The following is a 19,630-nucleotide window of genomic DNA, read 5'->3' as shown; positions in this document are numbered from 1 at the left end:
GTCAAGCGCTAATCTGGAGGATTGTCCCCGGGCCGCTCAGACGTGCCTCTCTCCGTCCTACTGCGTCACCGACGTCTATACGGCGGCGGCGGCGGTTTGCTGCATGCGCACAGTACAGCTCCGTCCTGACTGACGCGCGCTCATTCAGTGCTGTCAGATCAGCCGCGCGCAGCCTGTCATTCAGATTTACTCCGACATGGTGCTGGAGTGTGTACACGTCACAAAGTGAGGAAAACAAATCAGGACGTCTGTCATAGAAACCATCAAGCTTTTTGTTGATGTTATTTCGATCTTCCCCTTTAAGATTTATTAATAAACATGTTTTTTAAACGTGGCTTTGGATCAGGATTTTATTTTCCTCATAACAAAAACATATTTTTGAAAAAAACAAACAAAAAAAAACATGACCGCATGAGTGAGAAAATGCATTTCATTTCATTTAGAGCTGTTCATATGCTGCTTTAGGGTCTTTTAATAAAGTGTAGTTGTTTTTCCAACCGTGCACAGCAGGAGGCGCTGCAGAATGAACTCCACTTAGAGTAGAAATAGCCATCAGTACTATCGGCGCCCATGGTGGGCAGTGCGGGTACTGCAGGAGGGCCATGAGAGGTAATTTACAATGAACACAATGTTTTCAGTGTTACATTTTGCCACTAAGTTTGAAATTACTCACAAATATCTTTAGTTGCATATCGATATTTAAAACCCAATCATAATAGGGTTTCATTATATATCCCGTTAACTTGGCACATATTTAAAGCAGAAGTAAGCGATCCGGTCGTTTCTATTGGTCCTCGTCCCTACGTCACCACATTCACGCGCATCCCTTGGCTGCACACCAGCCCTTCATGCCGTTCTCTCTCCTCATTGGATAAAGGTTGTAGGATACAAGAAAGTATAAAAGAAGTTTTCTCCTGGGCTTACAGCAGAGCAGAGTGACTGACAGACCCGTGTTTCGGACCAAACACTCTATGTAAGTGATTGCCGTAGGAAGATATAACTATTTAAGACTTATATTAACACAAATATTCCGCTTACTTCTGCTTTAACCAGTCATGTCTTTGATTCCTCATGTGTTTCTGTCTTGAAAAAATATGCTCTTTTTTGCCCTAAGTAAAGTTGAAGTGTTATCTGACTCAAAAACAACATGAAAAACAGACACAAATTATAATTTTTTTCACTTTCATTTTTTCATTGAAAGCTGAAATCCCCAAATCTTACATCTAAAACTGCTGCCGATGAGTCAACCCTTCATAATCAGGTAGCCTTTAATAAGTTATGAGGAAAAATGAAGAGACAACACAAATGAAAGCCGTTGGCCAATCTGTTGTCTTTATTTACTGTCAAAAGGAATTAAATTGTGTTTCTATGAATGTGGCGCAGGCTGCTTTGGTCACTGGAGCCGACTCCACGCTTCAGTTCTCTTCATCTAGAACAAGGAGAAGAGGAAACAGTTTATATATACTGTATACACACAACCAATGTATCTATAATCTATATGTTGATGGAAAGCAGATTATCACTTTATCTCAGACAATAACACTTTAAAAGATCTAAAGATGTTCGACTCTAAACATCTTTATAAGAGAATAAAGAGAAGAGAATCAGGGCTGAGCGAGTCTGTTGCACAGTTTTGTCAGACAGGAAATTCTAATTATTACATTAATATGTGACCCGATCCATCAAAATGAGTCACAGTGACCCAAATTTCAAAGTTGAGATTTTGGTATCAATGGAAAGATTAGAAAATAAGCTTTAAAATGATACCCTAGTCAAAGTCATACATTTGATGGTTTTCGAGATGTGACCATTTGAATTACGATCTTTCACTCTCTCATTCCGTTCTAAAACCTGAGAAAATAGCAGTTAAAGTTTTTGCCAGTGACTCTGGCATCTGTTCCTGTACCACGTGATTACACGCACCCTATACGGTCTCTTGTTGTCGTAGATGCAACATTCAATGACCCTCGGAAAGCAGAGAATCTCACAATTCAGATACTTTTTACAGCTCGTTTCTATCATAAACGGTTCAGAAGTTGTCATGTTTTGTTGATGTTTTGTAAAACATGTGCAAGCGTGTACGTTCGGGTTAGCATCGATGCTACGTTCTGTTTAGCATCGATGCTACGCTCTGTTAGCGACGATGCTACACTCTGTTAGCGTCGATGCTACTCGGTTTAGCATCTGTTTCTGTATCCGTCCCTGCTCGTCATAGATGCAACATTCAATGACCGTCGGAAAGCGGAGAATCCCACGATTCAGATGCCGTTTACAGCTCGTCTCTATCATGAACGGTTCAGGAGATATTTCATGTTTTGCACCGAAGCAACACTCATTTTCAGAGGGTTTAAGTTGCAGGTCAACTTTAATCATCATTTACGTGCCTTTTCTCAATTATCTGCACTGTGAAACTTTGGGAGATTGTTTTTGAATGTCATTGCTTTGAAATTAGGGTAAAACATTTTTTTTGATTTTCTATGGGTTTTCCATGTTATCAGCTGATTATCTAAAAGTAGAACGTTGCGACTTCCGACTCATTTTGATGGAACGGGTCACATATTATCAATGTGCAACAAAAAGTGTCTTTATTGGAAAGCAGCAACATTGAGACAGATTGTAAATGTCTCTTTTTATGGGAGCCATGTTTTATACCTTACCTTGGTTATGTAGTCTTACTCAAACGTCCCCTCACCTTCCTCCTCTTCATCCTCTTCATCCTCCTCTTCCTCCTCCTCCTCATCGGAGCTGAAGGTCCCGTCAGGCAGGCTGTACACCCGAATCACTTGCTGTTGATTAAAAAAACACACACACACACAGAGCGTCACCACCTCAGCTCCGCCACTTCACAGCTGCAGCAGCAGCAGCGGTGACTCAACACCACCTGTTATCTCACCTTGTTGGGGTCCTTCAGGATCAGGTATTTGCCCTCGTCCAGCTTGCGGCAGATGTCGATGACGCAGCGGAGGATGCCCCAGGCGTTCTCCATGCTCAGGTTGATCTGGCTGGCGAACTCGTTGGGTTTGAACTGCTGCGTGCCGAGGATGACGTGACGAGCCGAGTCCTTGACGTGGTAACGAGACACGTACCTGCAGAACAGAGATGTGATGAGCACGGTTGATATAAACATCTACGTCAAGAGTTTCGTCCTTACAACGACAGAGCAGAACGAGTGTGTGCGCGACGTCGTTATTCTGCTACTTCACTCACCCCAGCTTCAGGTACTCCGATCCAGCCAACATGGCGCAGCAGGTCCAGCGGGCCAGTTTGTAGCTGTTGTTCTTCAGCTCGGTGGCCAGGACGGCTCCTCGCTGAGAGTCCAGCTTCTGACGCCAGTCCACGCCGTTACAATACTGATGGTTACACAGAGGGAGGACGGTGTTTTAACAACAATGTAAAACAGTCTGTAGAGAAACTCTCCACCACTACAAAGACGAGTCGACACTTAAATCCCAATTCAAGTTCAAATTAAACTAAAAAAGTCGGTTTCATTCATTTGTTGTCTGGTGTTTTCTATCTTGTTGCTGTCCAATCATTCACTTTGTGTATGCGCAACAAATAAACAAACATGGATGATTTAGCTTTAAAGGGATAGTTCAATGTTTTGGCAAATTCGTCCAAAATGCTCCAAAACGCTCTGGTGGACAAGTTGTGACCTGCACACTCACCACGCTATGAGATAATAACAGAACGTTACGAGACAGAGTTGTTTTCGAGGTAAATGCAGAGACTGCTTGCCGAAAAACTGCCCCAGACGGGAACACGCATCAGCTGTTTTGCATGAATTTGCCTCTAAAACAACTCTGTCTCGTAACGTTCTGTTATTATCTCATAGCGTGGTGAATGTGCAGGTCACAACTTGTCCGCCAGAGCGTTTTGGAGTTGTTGGATTGTGTATTTGATGAGTTTGATGAGTGAAACCAAGAAATCCCATGAGCCTCCGTAGCGTAGCTCTGAGCAGCTCACGGCTCTGCTCCGCTGTTCTAAAAATAGCTTGCACCGACAATGCTATGACTATAGGGGATTATGGCAATGGGCCAATTTGCTAAAATGTTGAACTATCCCTTTAAAAGGATTACAAAAAACACCAGCCACCATTAAACCTGCTCCCCCCTCTCGCCTCCTCTTACCCTGGAGTCCCACTCGTTGAGGGTCTTGACGTTGACGAAGGACACTTCTCCGTTGGCGCCGGTCATCACTCCGTCGTGCTCGCAACGGACGACCAGGTCGATGTCCTCCCCGAGCTTCCAGTGACGGTACCTGAAACACAAAAGGTCGACACGTCAGCCTGAAGGAAGCGATGACCCTACCGTGAGTGTCAGAGTAAATAATTTATCATCATTGATCAGCGAAGAGCTACGATCATTAATCATGTATCTTTCTTTCAGATATAAAAGATTTAAACAGTAACAGAAACTTTTAATGAGACTGAATGTTAATATAAACCACAAATAACACAATAATAATTAACTCGTTTGAACTTGTTATATTGAATTAGGGTAAAAATCCACGTTTTGTGAAATAAAATAAATGTGAGTGTTGAGACAGAGCTCTTCATGGATGTAAAACAGTCAATCAACTCGACAGTGAACCGGTGTGTTTACCTGTAGGCCACAGAGGCCACCTCACTCTTGTCCATGTCCTCCTCCACAAATGGATTGGAGTTAGGGAACTTGTGACGCTCTCCACCCTGAATAAGAGACAAGCACACAATATATCCATGTGAAGTAATTCAGTTAACAATATTTTAGATACACTTTCATCAAAGAGCCCAAACCGAGGATTAATTAAAATACACTGTGCTGAGCTTCATCAAGACTTGTTTCTACAAAAAAAAAAATCTTCTGCCAACAGAAACATCTTGAAGCAGAAGCTGTATGTATATCAGGGGTTTTTAGACCATGTGTGTTCTCACCATTCGTAAACACTGCTGGCTGAAGTTGTGGTTGATGTATGTGGCCTCCATCGCCAGGTTACGAGGAGAGTTGAAGGAGTTCCCCTCATCCTGCGGCGGCTCGTTGGCCGTCTCGCTCACAGTGAGCAGATCTGAGAGGAAGAGTAACAGATGATCAGTTTAACACAGCGAACGACAACAGAAACTTTTCTCATTATCCACTTGATGCAAAACTTTATTCCAATAACAATGACTCTAAGTTGAAAGGCTTTTACTGTGAAAAGCCATCAGGATGTAACCGGGGCCTCACCAAAGTCAGAGTTGTCTCTCTTGTCGAAGAACAGCTTGTTGCCCACTCTCTGCACGATGATGTCCCAGGAGTTGACTGAGCGTGTGCAGCACATCAGAGTGGCCAGGATGGCATCAGTGGCAAACACATTACCCTGAGTCTTAGCCAGCTGGAGGGAGAAGGACAGAGAGAAGATTATTATTTAAAAATAAAAGTGTCCATGCATTAGAAATCTGAGCAGAGAGTTCATAACCTCTTTTCAGACAATTTAACATTTTCACATGTTGGTCTCGTGTCTGAAGAAAAACTGGTGTCACTTCTTCATAAAAGTCACAAGATCCAAACACTTAATGAGGAACATTAACACTTGTCTGTCTGTCTACCAGCAGTAATATTGCATGTTACATCAAAGTCCCACGATCTAGGCTCAGGACACAGGTAGATCGTGCCTTTTCTGTCTTAGCTCCGATGCTGTGGAACAAGCTCCAGCTGAGTCTGTGTATCATTTTAAAAAGCTTTTAAAAACCCACATGTACCGACTGGCATTTGTGTTCTATTGTTTTATCTATTTCCATTATTTTATCTTATGCTTGTTCACTGTTTTCTGTATGATGTTTTCTTCATTTCTGATTAATTGCTTTATTCTCTCAATGATATTGTATTTTGTATTTTGAGAAGCACCTTGTAACCCTGGTTTTGAAAGGTAATATAGAAATAAAAGTTTATTATTAATTATTATCTTCTGTGTCTGAAAAAAGACTCATGCTACTGGAACAGCTGATTATATGTATAATAAAAATTTTAAAAAAGCCTCAGACCTTGCGGATGACTGGATCATCGGTGGTGGTGACAGTGTGGAAGATCCTCTTGATGCTTTTCAGCTGCTTCTCATTGCGGGTGGTGATTCGGTCGAAGGCTTTGTCGTAGTGCTCCAGGGCGCCGCAGCACTCGCTGCAGGAGGAAGAAGGGAAAAAATCATCTTCTGTATCTCATCTTGTTTTTGTTTTGTTTTTTCCTGTCCTGTCTTGTATTTTTAACTGGACCCAGAGTCTGTACTAATAAATTATCTATCTATCTATCTATCTATCTATCTATCTATCTATCTATCTATCTATCTATCTATCTATCTATCTATCATCTCTGACACATTTTGAACGAGCGTAGACGGAGAGCAGGCCGGTTTCACTTACATGTCAACGGGGTCGGCCACCTCCATGTATCTCATCTTCATCAGTCTGGGGAAGTCCATCTCCTCCTTCACCTCCCAGTCACTTCTAACCTCCACAGATGAGTCTCTTGGCTTCAGCTGTGCATTAGCAATAACCATTCACAATCAGTATAATCCATTTCATTTTGAGTAGCCACTATAGGAGTGTCTCAATGATTGATTGTCATCGTTTTAGCTGCACAAAATAGTCTGATTCCAAAAGAAAACATAAACTTTGTTTTCCCACCAGATTTCCTTTCAGAGATTTCAGAGACTGTGACATTTAATCTTAGTTTTCTGTCTGAAATAAAGTCAGCCAATAGATTTGCACCTGAGACTTCTGGTCCCACTTCTGACGGACACCAAACTGCTTCTGGAACTTCTTCTGCAGACGCATACGATCCCTGAAAGAATAAAAAAAAAAGACTTGAGGTTTAGCTGAAATCTTTTTTTCACGTGTGGAGCCGAGCAGGTGAAACATTTGTCCTTCAGATTCTCACCTCTCCTTCTGCTTGGCGCTCTTCGGGAGGGTCTGCATGTTGAACTGGGTCAGGTTCCTGCGGTCCTTGTCCCTGCGCAGATTCCTCTGTTGAAAAAAAATGATCATCCCGTTAAGCCAACCAAATCAAATAAAAGACTAAAATAAATAAAAACTAACACATCTCAAGGTTTCAGTGTTGAGTGTTTCTGTAGATTTTCTCTGTCGTACCTGAGCAAACCTCATGCGGTTCCTCTGGTAGGCCGTCTTCTGGGTCTTGGCGGTGTCCACCAGCTGGAAGCTCGTCTCATCCTCCTCGTGGAAGTAGGCGTACTGACTGCCGCCTCCGAACTGAGAGGAATACTTATCTGATGACAAAATACATACAAAGTAATGAGGTTCAGAAACATTGATTTGGTCCCAATTAGGAAGTTCATGTATGGAGATCTTTCATGCTGTAAGTATTTTCAAATGAGCAAGCCAACAATTGTTGAATATGTGTGCCGTGCTCACTAATAATTCACACCAAATAAGATATTCCTAAAGAAAACATCTTGGACATGTCACTCACTTGTGTATCTCTTGTCTTGGTAAGTTGCTCCAGTCCAGTCAGCAACCTGATGAGAGACAACTCACAGCATTAGGCAAAAAAAGAAAGAAAGAAAAACACAGGATAATCTGATTCAAGGGTATTTTAAGTGAGAGAACAAACCTTTCCCAGACGATCTCCTTTGCTGAAGGGCTGGTAAGGCATGTCCTTAAACTTCTCTGGGACCGCACATGGGCCCCATCCGGACGGATTGTCCTGGATCACAGGGGCGTTGAACTTCGCCATCTCCTGAGATCAGAGAAAGGAAGAAGACAAAAACTTTAACTTGTGTGACGAAGCAGTAGCTATGTGTTTGCAATGTTTATATTTACGTCAGATATGCACAGGGTCTCAGCCTATGAACAGCACTAAGCTCTTCAGCAATGCACTACAAAATATAGGCACTGATCAGCTTGCGCAGTGGGCTAGTCATCACTGACCCGTGATCATCCAACAACAGCGATACACCTGCTACAACTACTATACTACTGCAATATATTAGCAAATAAGGGCTTCACCAATAAATGTATTCACTGAACGAGAATTACCAAGTACATCCAACATTTGATACAGATGGACAAAATAATTAGGGTTTATATTTCATAAACACGTAATACCAGCACCCACTATTCATAATTACTGCTCAATTTAAGAGAGCACAAGTCATTTTTTCATTTTTTGGGGCATGTTTGACCAGTAAATTTACCTTCTTTTTTTTTTTACACTGGTGAAACGTGGAAGCTGTCATTATACTGTACTAGTTGTCAGGCCAATGTGTGTGAGGATCATGAATGAAAAGGAAATGTGAATATTTTCCTTGCAAGTTGATTTACGCCCCTAAATTTTCTGCTTGTGCTCTTAAAATTTGAAGTTAGGGGCCACTGTGCTCCTACTAAACAAAGTTATTCAGGAGGAGCCTTGATCTACTAGTCAATTCAACACATTGACACGTCAGTAGCTCATTCATTAGCTGTTATTAATGGCCTTATTAAACACTCACAGGCAGACGACACACCACCTCCTAACATATGGTAGATGAACCAAAGAATATAATAATAGTAATAGTAATAGTATTGACAGCTACACAGTGAGTGAACCCCGAGTGTGTGAGGCCTATAAGATATTGACTGATAATGTATTTGGGTGTTGTCTTGTAAAATAGCATCTTTAACGACCTCCAGGCCTGTGAAAAAACTGGACTCTGCCACAAATCTTGACGAACAGAAGTCATAACATAATATTAATGGGAAAAAAAGAGTCGAAACGTTTCTGTCTCTCCCTTTGTGTCGCATTTTTGTTAGATTTTTCCCCAGGCAGTGACTCAGTTAGCTGCCGGTGGCTACAGATGATGCTACTCGCTCTGCCAGGTGGCCGAGCTAACGGGGCTAAGCTAACGGCTAACAGAGCCGCTAACAGCCTCACTGGATTATCTGAGGTTTTAACGACACATGCAACAAAAACATAAGACTTTTCTACATCTGAACACGTTTCAACGAGGTCTCACCGTGATCGATGTGTCACCGAGCCGAGCTGTTTAGTTTCGCCGGTTCCCACACGTTACGAAGCCGCGGACTCAGCGCTGGGGCCAAAGGAAGTGGATGGCTGCCGTAAAGCAGGACGGAGGTTGTTCCTGCCGTATGGCGACTAGCGCTGTCGTAATGGTAAAGTAAAGTAAAGTAGTAAAATAATATAATATAAGGGCATGGTAGAGCAAAACCGAGATAAGACGTAAGAAAAAAATAATACACGCTATATACATCCATATAAATCATGTGCATTAATATGTTATGAGATAAAATATTAAAATTAGGGGAAACTGTGCCAAATAAATATGCATAACAACAATATAGAAATAATCATGTTCACAATGAACACAAAATACAAAAATCACTTGTGCTATACACACTGCTATAACATCTCAATATAAAGAACAGCAAACACTGACAACAATAATAAAAAAAAAGGCACAGTTTATGATGAATTTACAATTTGGGGGTCTGATAATCGAAAAGGATTAAATTGAATGATTAAATCATCCAATCTAGTTTGTTTTTTTTGCCATTATATTTCAGTTTTTTACTTTTTGGTTAAAGTCAAATATATCTTTGACTCTGTACTCCTTTAAAGATGGGACAAGAGGATTATCTTTCAAGCCATTTCATTTTGTAGATATGATAGTTTTGATTAAATAATAATTATCTAAAAAATATATTGATCTCTGCTAATTTTTAACCACTACTATCGGTTCAAAGGCAGAGGCAGAGTTGTGATTAGTTGTAATTGGCACTAGATGGCAGGAATACACACATTTTATCAAAGCCAAATTGAGGCAACTGATCAATGAACTTAACTTTTTCTGTACTCTTTGTAAATGACTTAACTTTTCTGCAGAGAAGGCTTACAGGCGAGTTTGTGTTGGGTGGGTGGGAGGTTATTCAACTCCCTAATCTAATTGATAAAACTTGCTGCATAGTGCACTGGCTCCGGCACTGAGAACAAACGTTCAGCTCCACTGTGCAGCCTCCAGACTGTCTTGTGTTTTCTGGGTATATTCTGAATACATTTGGTGTTTACGTCCTTTAATCAAGTCAATTCAACCTTCGCCCATTGTGAAGTGAATTCCAATCCACTCTTTGTGTTGCAGATAATTAAGCAGTGTGTATACCTTGTTCACATAGGCTCACAGTCCAGTCAAAAGAGCTTTAGAAGTGTAAATCAGACACAGCACCTGTGTACATTTCCAGAATGATAATTGAGCATCACAGCACACTGATCCTCTCTGTCGTCACTCTTGAAGCTCCAAGTGTGTCTTCTAAACCAATCTGTGGATCTAATTAAGATGCAAAGGTGGCCTTATAGCCGTGAAGGTGTCTGTCTGTGTAATGGATGTCGATCACATACACAGGAAATATTCCTCATGGGATTCACCAACAGCAGTTGTTTGTCAGTTTTAGCCAGCTGACTGATGAATGTTGCTGACATCTCTGCACATCTGGTCATTTCGGCATGTGCACTGACCGACAGTAAATCAACATTTTCTCTTGAGGAATAAAATTAAACCCTTACTGCATATAACCGCTATTAACTCGGCGTGATATTCTGACATTTTACATGTTTTCCGTGTTGCATCATCACGTGGCAGCTGTGACTGTGAGTCATGTCAAACATGCCCACTGTTGTTCTTCAGGGACTTTTGGAGCAGCACTGACAACAGATGGTAAACTCAGTGTGTGCATAAGTCATAATCATTATGTATCTGAAAGGGGATATGGCTGTGACTGATTGTTTCTGTCGAATAGACCAAATGTTGGTTACATCTGCACATTGGCTTGAATGTGGACAAGTAAAGAATTGCAAGATTAATAGAGAGTAATTTTCATTTACTACTCATGTATTCTCATTTTGTGAGACGTCACACTGGCAGCATCACTATAGATGGCCATTACATGTTCATTAGTCAGTGGCTCCACCATGTTGGATAAAAAATGCTTGTGCACTTCGCTCAGTCCTGACTCTCGAGCAAGAACCACATTAAGTTCATATTTGTGGATTTTGAATTGAAATGTGAAATGGCTTCAGCTGTACAGATCCTCTCCTTTTGGATAAATCTGGGCCAAGGAAACTTTCCCACCATGATGAATGTAAAAATGGCCCCAATCTCCAAAAGATATTTCTCCCAATAACACTGAGAAACAGTAGAATTGCTTTATTTATATTCACTTGTGTCATAATTGGCCATTTATATGACATGTTGTCTGATTGTGTCAGGAAATTTCCAGCTGTTCTGAATGGGTCCACTTCACCGTGTAATGAAAATCGAGCAATCATAGTGAGATATGTTCACTGTTGAGATATGATATCGTTTCACAATGGGGATAAATGGACTCCACTTATTCTTTTCACAGTGAGCCACTTTCAGCCATTCACACTGCACTGGTTCTTTGTGAGCAGCACTGCTTTCTACACCCTCATTCATACACTCGTAATACATCGGGGTGATTTGGGGTTCACCATCTTGCCCAAGGACACTTCGATTTGCAGTCTCCTCTAGTTCTTAAAGCACATACACTATTTATTATATGCTATGCAAATACTTTTTTCTTGTAGTATGCATTATGTGTTATATACACATTCCTGATATACAGATATGTAGGAGGGTGAGATCATCTAGACAAGAGGTGATGAGCTCCCACACACGGCCACCACTAATATGTTCATTATTGGTAAAAGTCACGCATGACATGATGAATCAAATGGCTCAGTTACCGCCTCTGCTTGTGCTCCTGCAGATGATGAAGCACAAGCAGAGGCTGTCAACTTCTACACTGAAGGAAAAAAAGTTATTAAAAAGCGATTGGGGGTGGCAAAGACCAGCAGAAAGCGTTATTGCAGAAACAAAGATAGTAACTTGTTGTCATAAAAGAGCTGACAAAGGTCACATCTGGTGTTTTGTTCTAACAATACTTGTCTCCGACTCATCTTAAGTCACAGTATTTGTCAAACTTGAATGTTAAATTGCATCAGTAAGCAGCTGCTGTTCAAACCTGACAGTATCTTTTCAGGCAATCTATTTTGGTAATAACTGTTGTGGGACCTTTATTATGGATACAGTCTGCCACGGGGAAATGGGAAAAGAGTGTAGCTTGGTAACTGCATTAACTTTCCTGAAATCAGTGCAGGGACCGGGTGCTTCATCAGCTTTTGGAGCGAGCAGCAGACTTAGTTGAACTCCAGGGACTGTGACTGGGAGCAGCTCATTTTCCACCAGACAATCAACCAGAAGTGTCCCTGGGAAAAGCCCCGAGTTTCAGCATGTTGGTGTTCATCTCTCTAGCTATAAACCTAAGAAACAAGCAGAGAGACCTCATACTGGGGAAAAAAAACAAAAAGCAAAACATGCATTTAGTCAACTCTGCCTCACGGTCAAACCACCTCTGAATCATTACGTCTCACTGCAGTTTTCTTGGGGCTGTGTTTCTTTAATACATGTATCTGAAAGTTAATTAGAGACCGGGAGGAAATTACCAACACCTGTGTTCAATCAGGGGGCTGCCTCCCCGCTCGCACTGATTGCTGTTACCTCTATTAATAACTGCAGACAGGAGGGGAGGGCGTGGGGGGAGTTACTCATTCACGCGTTTGATGAAACATCATAATTTTAGACTGTAGGAGCCTGAATCCTCTAAACTCTGCAGCTCTGTGAGTCTAAGTGTTTCAATTAGTCTAGTTACTGTAATAATGTATTTGTTAAATATTAAAGAACTTACATAACATCTTTGGGAAACAGATTAAATCTCTTTCCTGCTCAGAGATAGATGAGAATAAATATCTAATTTGTCCTTTGTGGGTTTAAGATACAGCCAGCTCATTTAACACAGAAAAAAAAAACTATGGCAACAATAACTAAGTTGTGCAGTGGGGTGTATGTGGATTAAATAAACAAGATATAAATAATTGGTTGAGCTTTAGAGGGGCTTGAGCTGATTTTTATTACTTTAGGACACAGCCATGCTTGCTGTTTCCCCCTGTTTCAAGTCTTTATGCTAAGCTAGGCTAATCAACTGTCAATTTTTACCGTTCAGACGAAATACTGTTGTCGATCTTGTAACTAACTTAGCAAGAAATCAAATATGGAACATTACAGTAGGCGTTTCACTGAAATCAAATCTTTTTATTTCTTTGTACGTCACCTTTATACATTCAATGACAGATTTGTCATTATGCCGTAAAATATTTAAACTGCAGCAGCACAGCAACAACAACATCAACAGCAATGTGTAGGCTATAATACACAAAATCTACACCAAGTCACATCAAGCAGAGTCTTTTCAACATTGTGCACCTGTTAAAAAATAAAATAAAAGAGGGGACACCTAGTGGTCGTATTAATTATGACAGAAGCAAATGGAAATGAGTGGTGATGTAGTATAAAAGTCATGAGGTGGATGTCGTGGTGGATGGAGGAATGCAACACCGGGACGTATAGGCTACTAACTCAAATAATCATAATAATAATCTTAACCTATAACCTATTATTATGCCACTACAATCTGCTCTCACTAGAGTTTCCATCATACGTAACTATGACAACCAGGTCTGGTGCACCCGTGGCGTGGGGAAATTGAAATAAAAGACCTTTGCAGTTGTTCAGGTTAGAGGACCTTGGGTAGTAGTTTCATGTTTGTTGGAGGAGTTATTTACATTTTTTCTTGTGATGTTTTAAATTTTTAGGTTTAGGTTTGGGTTTTTTTTTTTACAGTGTATTTTCTCCTGCAGCCACAATGACGAGGACGTTTGTCCTTAAATCAGCAGCCTTCAATTCAGATGGAGTTAAGGCTGCTGGCTGCCTTTTGAAAACACAAGCTAATGATGAATACTCCCACTCAGTTTTGCTTTACCTGTGGGATAATTCATCGACTATTCTGATTACGTTGTGCATGTACAATGTGTTGAAGGTGAAGCACAATGAGCAGGTTCACGGAGATATTTAAACCGATCCAATTGGGACGCATTAGTGTTCATTAGTCTGTTGTGGTGTTGTGGTGTGTGTGGACCTTGTTGTGTTCATCCTCTTGAGCTGATGGCAGTGTTTTCTCTAGGTTTCCATAGCTGCTCCTGCCAAAAAAAAAAGTGAATAATAGGCTATTAGAGTTAACTTGAGCCTTGTCCATATTGCATGTGGGTGAGAGCCTGTGGGCAGAGAATCACACTGAGTCATAGCGGTGCCACCAGCAGACCCATCAACTGACTATCACCTCTCCATGCACAGTAAGCACAGGTGGGTAATCACTGCAGGGAGCCCGGGGTTCACACAGGCAGCTCCAACTGGCCATATTTATAGCTGAACACACACACAATCTACACACACACACATGCAAAACCACTAGTAAACAGAGAAGCAAACACAAGAGGCTCTACTTGCCCTGAACAAATCTCCACGCTCATCAAACTGCAAACCCCGGGGGCCTGGCAAATAAGGTATCAGCCAGGAAAATCTGTTTTTAATGTGCCTTTAATGACGTTTTCATGCTCCTCAGTGGAGCAGAAGGGTGTGTGTGGGCGTCTGGGCCGAGGACCAGCCGAGAGCGGCAGCAGCAGCAGCAGCGGCAGCAGCTACAGTCATACGGAGCAGAGGCATCACTTCACTGTATTTACAGCCAGCTAAATATAACACACTGATATCTCTGTGTGTGTGTGTGTGGTGTGCTAGCACTCATGAGTAAATGGCGGGAAGCTGAGTTTTTGATGAATGATGCAGAGTTGTTGTCACATTTACCTGCACATTCATCTCAGTGGCTCTCAACAGTGACAGTGAAGGAAATTCAATCAAGTACTGTAAGGAAGATAAAAATGTGCCAAAAGTCTAGTGGAGGCCCAGCGTCCATGTTTAAAATGACATTTTCCAATAAGTAGTAACCCCTGCAGACGGGCAGCTGCTGTAGTAAATCAAACCAGCCCTCTGACAGGAAGCGTCGCTCTCCAGCCCTGACATAACGCACACTTGTAAGCTGCTGTCAAATCCTTTATCAATAAAAGCAAAGAGCACGGCCTCAGCGGACAGACCTGGCCTTATAGAGGGGGAGGTTTCAGGTAAACTTCACTCAAAAACATATTGATATTTCACACTAATAATTAAAATCTAGCCTGGAGCGGTGCTTTTCTCAGTAGCACATCATGTTCTTTTTTTTTTTTTTGAAAAACAACCTGATATCTTTGCTGAATTTTACAAGGAAAATTATGAGGGCCGAGTCCATGTTTTTCTTGACTGACTGTAAACTCCATTATAAGTCAGAAAAATGTTTAAAAAGTTCTCTTTTACTTATAAACAGAAAGATTACAGAGATTTCTGAAGGAAAAAATGACAGATTCAAGTCAGAACAACAACATTTTCACCTATTGCCCTCATAGTCATTATGTTTTTTAGTGGTATATGCTGCGATGCTGCTAGATTTGCTGCTATCATTGAGTGATGGATGTAGCCTATTACTGCAGAAAAAATGTCAAAAAATACTGTGCTTGTTCAACACACAATAAAACATTAGCTAAATCACATTTTAAGCCTAAATCTGTGTCTGGCTTAATAGGGATTTTGATCTGAGTACCAGTTCTCACCAAAAGTTAGCCTATACCAAACTTTTTATTTTGTCTCATTTGTTGCTCATCTCTCTAGTGTAAGAAAAATGTAATGACCTGTCTCACTTATGAAAAGTACATGGTTTCAATGTGGATTTGTGTGAGTGTATGAGAGCAGGCTCGTCAGGAAGCCGTCCTGTGTTTCATCGTGTTGCATCAACGACACAGAGAACGTTCAATAATGATACTACTAGATCTTGACGAGCCTGACGGCGCCCGCAGTGAGACATATTCTTCACTCAGTCATGTGCAAATGTTAATCTACTGCGTGACAGCTTTTCTGTATGTATAAAGAATAACATGAGTGTCAACAGCTGATAAAAATTACATCAGTTCAAAAGTGCATGTCGTTTTTCTGGCTCCTTAAAGCATGATGATGTGACTGAAAAAAAAGCTTGAATTGATGTGTGGGTTTTGTTATCATATGTGCATGTTATATGCAGAGGCGTTGCAACAGGGCAGACAACCCAGGCAATTGCCTAAGGCCATGAGCTGGAAGGGGGTCCCCAGAGATGGCTAACATTGGTTCATATCAGTGACAACATGATGTTGCCAATGGCTGCACACTGCATAACTGCATGCAAATTTCACCCATTAGCAGTAGAATCATTCTTTGTTGTAACACTGATATCACCAATTCTGCTGTCAGTAGATGCTTGTTATGTCCAAACTGTTACTTATTTGTATTTGGAAAGATATTATATTGCAAGATATTATTATCTTAATATTTGGGAGGGAGGATCTTGCCTCCAGAGTGTCTAGAAACGTCCCTGCTTATATTGCACAATACAAACAAGCTGTGGCCTTGACCCCAAGCGTCGAACACATTTAAGGTGAATGAGCCTGATAAAGAAAAACAATGCACTGTATGTGTTACTGTTTTGGGAATATGTGTCAGTTTTTATCTGTATGACAGCAGAAACAATCAGGTCCATATCTGCACACAAAGCTATTATGGTTTGAACACTTTGTAATTCATAGTCAGAGTTTGTTTTGCCTGATAACTCACATTCCTAAAATAGTAATCACCCATGTGTAGTTTTCCATAGACGTTCATTCAGATAAGCCAGATGTTAGTGGGTAAAGTAATGAAGTTTCTTATAAACTGTTAAGTAGCTAAAGAGCTGCTAATGCTAACATTTGCTATGTAGCAATTTAGCATAAACTTACAAATGGTTCAAGCGGCGCTGTAGCCTACATCAGAGTACATCGTATTTTATTTCTGAGCGCAATGGAGACAAATGATAAAAACAATACTGCTTCTATTTCTTAATCCACCCTGATGTTGGAGCCACAGGCTGCATAACTTAATTTTGTAAAATGTGTTTCAGATGAGCTTTTTCAGAAAGTAGCCTAGTGCGTTTTCCAACTATAACATAGGAAGGAGAAATCAACTCGTCCCAATTTTAGCAACAACAAAACTTACATTAACATCTGAACCAATATTAGGGCTTGAATGTAAGCTATGTACATCAGATGACATATACTGTATGTTTGGAAATAATGAGAACGTGTAAAGGTAATTATATTTAAAATATATTCATTAGCCACAGACAATACAGTATGCTCCAAATGAAATATAATTCTGCCCTGATTATGTTTTTTTTTTTATCAATATAATGACATAATGTTGTAAGTGAACACATCAGAACAGTTTCAAAATGATAGTACCAAATTAATTTGTTGCATTATCAATCTTTCTCCAACCTTAACCAAAGTCTTTTTTTCACCAACACAAAACTTGAGACATTCACATAAATATAACATCAACATTAGGCTAATATATAATCTGGATTTTTAGGAGGCAGATGCTGTAGACATGGGATTTCTATCTGACATAAAGTTAGAGCCATGTTGTCAATGTGGTCTTTAACTAATATGTGGTGATTGTGAAGCTTAAATACAGTCAAATTTGAGCAAATGATTGTCACATTATGGAATAAAAAGTGTTTAAATACAAAGATACAGATAAAGGCACAGATCTGTACATTCAGCCATGCATATATACTATATACACACATTATAAACATTATAAACACTCATACATTCTGTATGAAGGTAAATCTTCATTCATGAGCTTTTTGCTTTGTTACAAACAGCTTTGTGTTGTGGATTAGAGGCTGCATTGTAATACTGAGTTCACTTCAATTAACATAAGCTTAAAGTCCATATTGTACACTATAAATAACTTATCTCCAGTGAGGTGCTCTGTTCCTGGTTTTCCTCCGGCAGAGTTTTGATGCTCCCATTTTTGGCTCCATTGAGAATCAACGGGACGGTCAACATGGACCCGTTCACCGGATCTTTCCCTTTTGCTTCCCCGACTCTGTCCTTCCTGTCCGGTGAAGACAGGTCCGTCGCTCCCGGCGTCGCCCCTTTCTCCGAGAACAGCGGCTGCGAGCTCTGAGGCTGGAAGCTGCCGTTTCCGTTCTGGGCGATCCTGTAGATCTCAGTCATTTCGGAGACGTCCTCCTCATCGTCCTCCTCCTCGTTCCTGATGGCCCGTCTCAGGCTCTCCCGGGGCATGAGCGCCCTCCTTCCTTCCTCCTGCTGCTGCTGCTGCTGCTGCTGACGCTCCATGGGCTCGTGGTTCTCCACCTTCCTCGTGGAGCGGCAGAGCGCCTTTCTGAAACCCCTCTTGAAGTTGTCCGACAGGAAGCCGTAGACGATGGGGTTGGCGCAGCTGTTGGCGTAACCGAGCACCACGACGAAGTAGTAAAGGCCCTGGTAGTCCTCTGGCAGCGACACCAGCAGGTTGATGATGTTGAGGGCGTAGAAGGGCAGCCAGCAGAAGACGAACACGGCGACGACGATCACAACCATGTGCGTCACCTTCCGCTCCGACTTCCTTCGCTTGGTGGAGGTGGCGTGGACTTTCTTGCCCGAGCTGCGGATCTTGAAAACGATGAGCAGGTAGCAGAGGCAGATGATGAGAAGGGGGCAGAAGAATCCAACGGTGGAGGTGTAGATGATGAAGGCCGCCCGCCAGATGTTCGCCGGCTGAGGCCAGGTGATGTTGCAGGTGCCTCCCGCCTTCTGGATGTTGGCGAAGACGACCACGGGCAGGACGACGAGGAACGACAGCGCCCACACGGTGCCGTTCACCATCTTGGCCACCTGGGGGCGACGCCACTTCGAAGAGCGTATCGGGTGCACGACGGCGAGGTAGCGGTCGACGCTCATCACGGTCAGGCAGAAGATGCTGGTGAACTGGTTGATGGAGTCGACGGTCATGACCAGGCGGCACATGAAGGAGCCGAAGGGCCACGACTGCAGCGTGTTCTGCACGGCGAGGAAGGGCAGGCCGAGCATGAAGAGCTCGTCGGCGATGGCCAAGTTGAGGATGTAGATGTTGGTGACCGACTCGATCTTCGAGTAGTGCAGCACGATGTGAATCACCAGCGTGTTCCCGCCCAGGCCGATCACGCAGACGATGATGTAAATGAGCGGGATGAGGATGCCCTCCACGCTGGGGCCCGAGGCCTCGTCCGAGACGGTGGCGTTGGTGGAGTTCAGCAGCGTCTCGTTCAGATCGCTGCCGTTGAACATGAGCAGAAACACCGGCAGCCCGGACGAAGGGCTGGCGAAGCTGCTGTTCTCCCACATTTCATCCGTCATCATGTCCAGCCCGGCGGGAAGCGAGACGTCACCCATCGATGCGCTTCTTCTCAGCTCCCACCCATCTGTTCTGGTGGAAAGAGAGAAATCAGAGTTACACAACCGAGCGGCCGCTGACGTGTTTCTCTACCTTTGTTTTTGTCTCTGAAGTAAATGAAAAGAAACAGAGCTGTAAAGTAAACATGCCTTTGTTTTTCCTAAGGACGTGAGAAAGTGATTGTCAGCTGTGAAAACGTTCGGCAGACATGTTGACAGCTCTCTGATAACAGATTCAAGGTGTTTGTGTCACACTGTGAATGTGCTCTGGACTTTTTGCTGATGTTCTAGACAGATCTCCTTCATTTTTCCATTTTCTCATTTGCCTAAAGGTAAACACAAACCAGGACAAAGAGATGCTACAACTAAAAACACATGATTTTATTTCA

The 19,630-nt window shown here is 42.0% G+C and overlaps 2 protein-coding genes across 3 annotated transcripts; both read right to left on the bottom strand.

The window, feature by feature from the left end:
* Positions 1-1,311: 1,311 nt before the first annotated feature.
* Positions 1,312-9,079, bottom strand: eif3d (eukaryotic translation initiation factor 3, subunit D). Of its 2 annotated transcripts, none has more exons than XM_083976623.1 (16): positions 8,959-9,079; positions 7,578-7,703; positions 7,437-7,482; positions 7,097-7,233; positions 6,888-6,973; positions 6,719-6,791; positions 6,371-6,486; positions 5,999-6,131; positions 5,202-5,349; positions 4,913-5,043; positions 4,602-4,687; positions 4,128-4,257; positions 3,208-3,350; positions 2,894-3,086; positions 2,658-2,786; positions 1,312-1,429 (listed from the first exon to the last, which is right to left on the bottom strand). In XM_083976623.1, exons 2-15 carry the CDS (start codon positions 7,698-7,700, stop codon positions 2,673-2,675), a joined length of 1,659 nt encoding a protein of 552 aa, XP_083832749.1. In that variant the 5' UTR covers positions 7,701-7,703; positions 8,959-9,079; the 3' UTR covers positions 1,312-1,429; positions 2,658-2,672. The 2 variants fall into 2 exon arrangements, with proteins under 2 accessions (XP_083832749.1, XP_083832750.1); XM_083976624.1 differs by having other exon boundaries at positions 2,693-2,786.
* An 8,686-nt stretch (positions 9,080-17,765) lies between these two features.
* On the bottom strand, positions 17,766-19,241 carry LOC310990586 (somatostatin receptor 3; the record flags this gene model as incomplete). Its single annotated transcript, XM_083978024.1, has 1 exon — positions 17,766-19,241. The coding sequence occupies one exon, from the start codon at positions 19,239-19,241 to the stop codon at positions 17,766-17,768; it is 1,476 nt and encodes a 491-aa protein (XP_083834150.1).
* Positions 19,242-19,630: the final 389 nt, after the last annotated feature.

Source organism: Trachurus trachurus (genome assembly GCF_905171665.1).
Source record: "Trachurus trachurus genome assembly, chromosome: 8".
NCBI classification, from domain to species: domain Eukaryota; kingdom Metazoa; phylum Chordata; class Actinopteri; order Carangiformes; family Carangidae; genus Trachurus; species Trachurus trachurus.
The sequence above is the reverse complement of the archived record's forward strand: the minus strand, read 5'-3'. Positions and strand labels throughout refer to the sequence as shown.

Coding starts and splice junctions, on each gene's coding strand:
- eif3d (XM_083976623.1), bottom strand. CDS start 7,700: ATGGCGAAGTTCAACGCCCCTGTGATCCAGGACAATCCGTCCGGATGG. Junction 5,350..5,998: donor ATGATCCAGTCATCCGCAAG/GTCTGAGGCTTT, acceptor TTCTCCCTCCAG/CTGGCTAAGACTCAGGGTAA. Junction 2,787..2,893: donor TCCTGAAGGACCCCAACAAG/GTGAGATAACAG, acceptor TTTAATCAACAG/CAAGTGATTCGGGTGTACAG.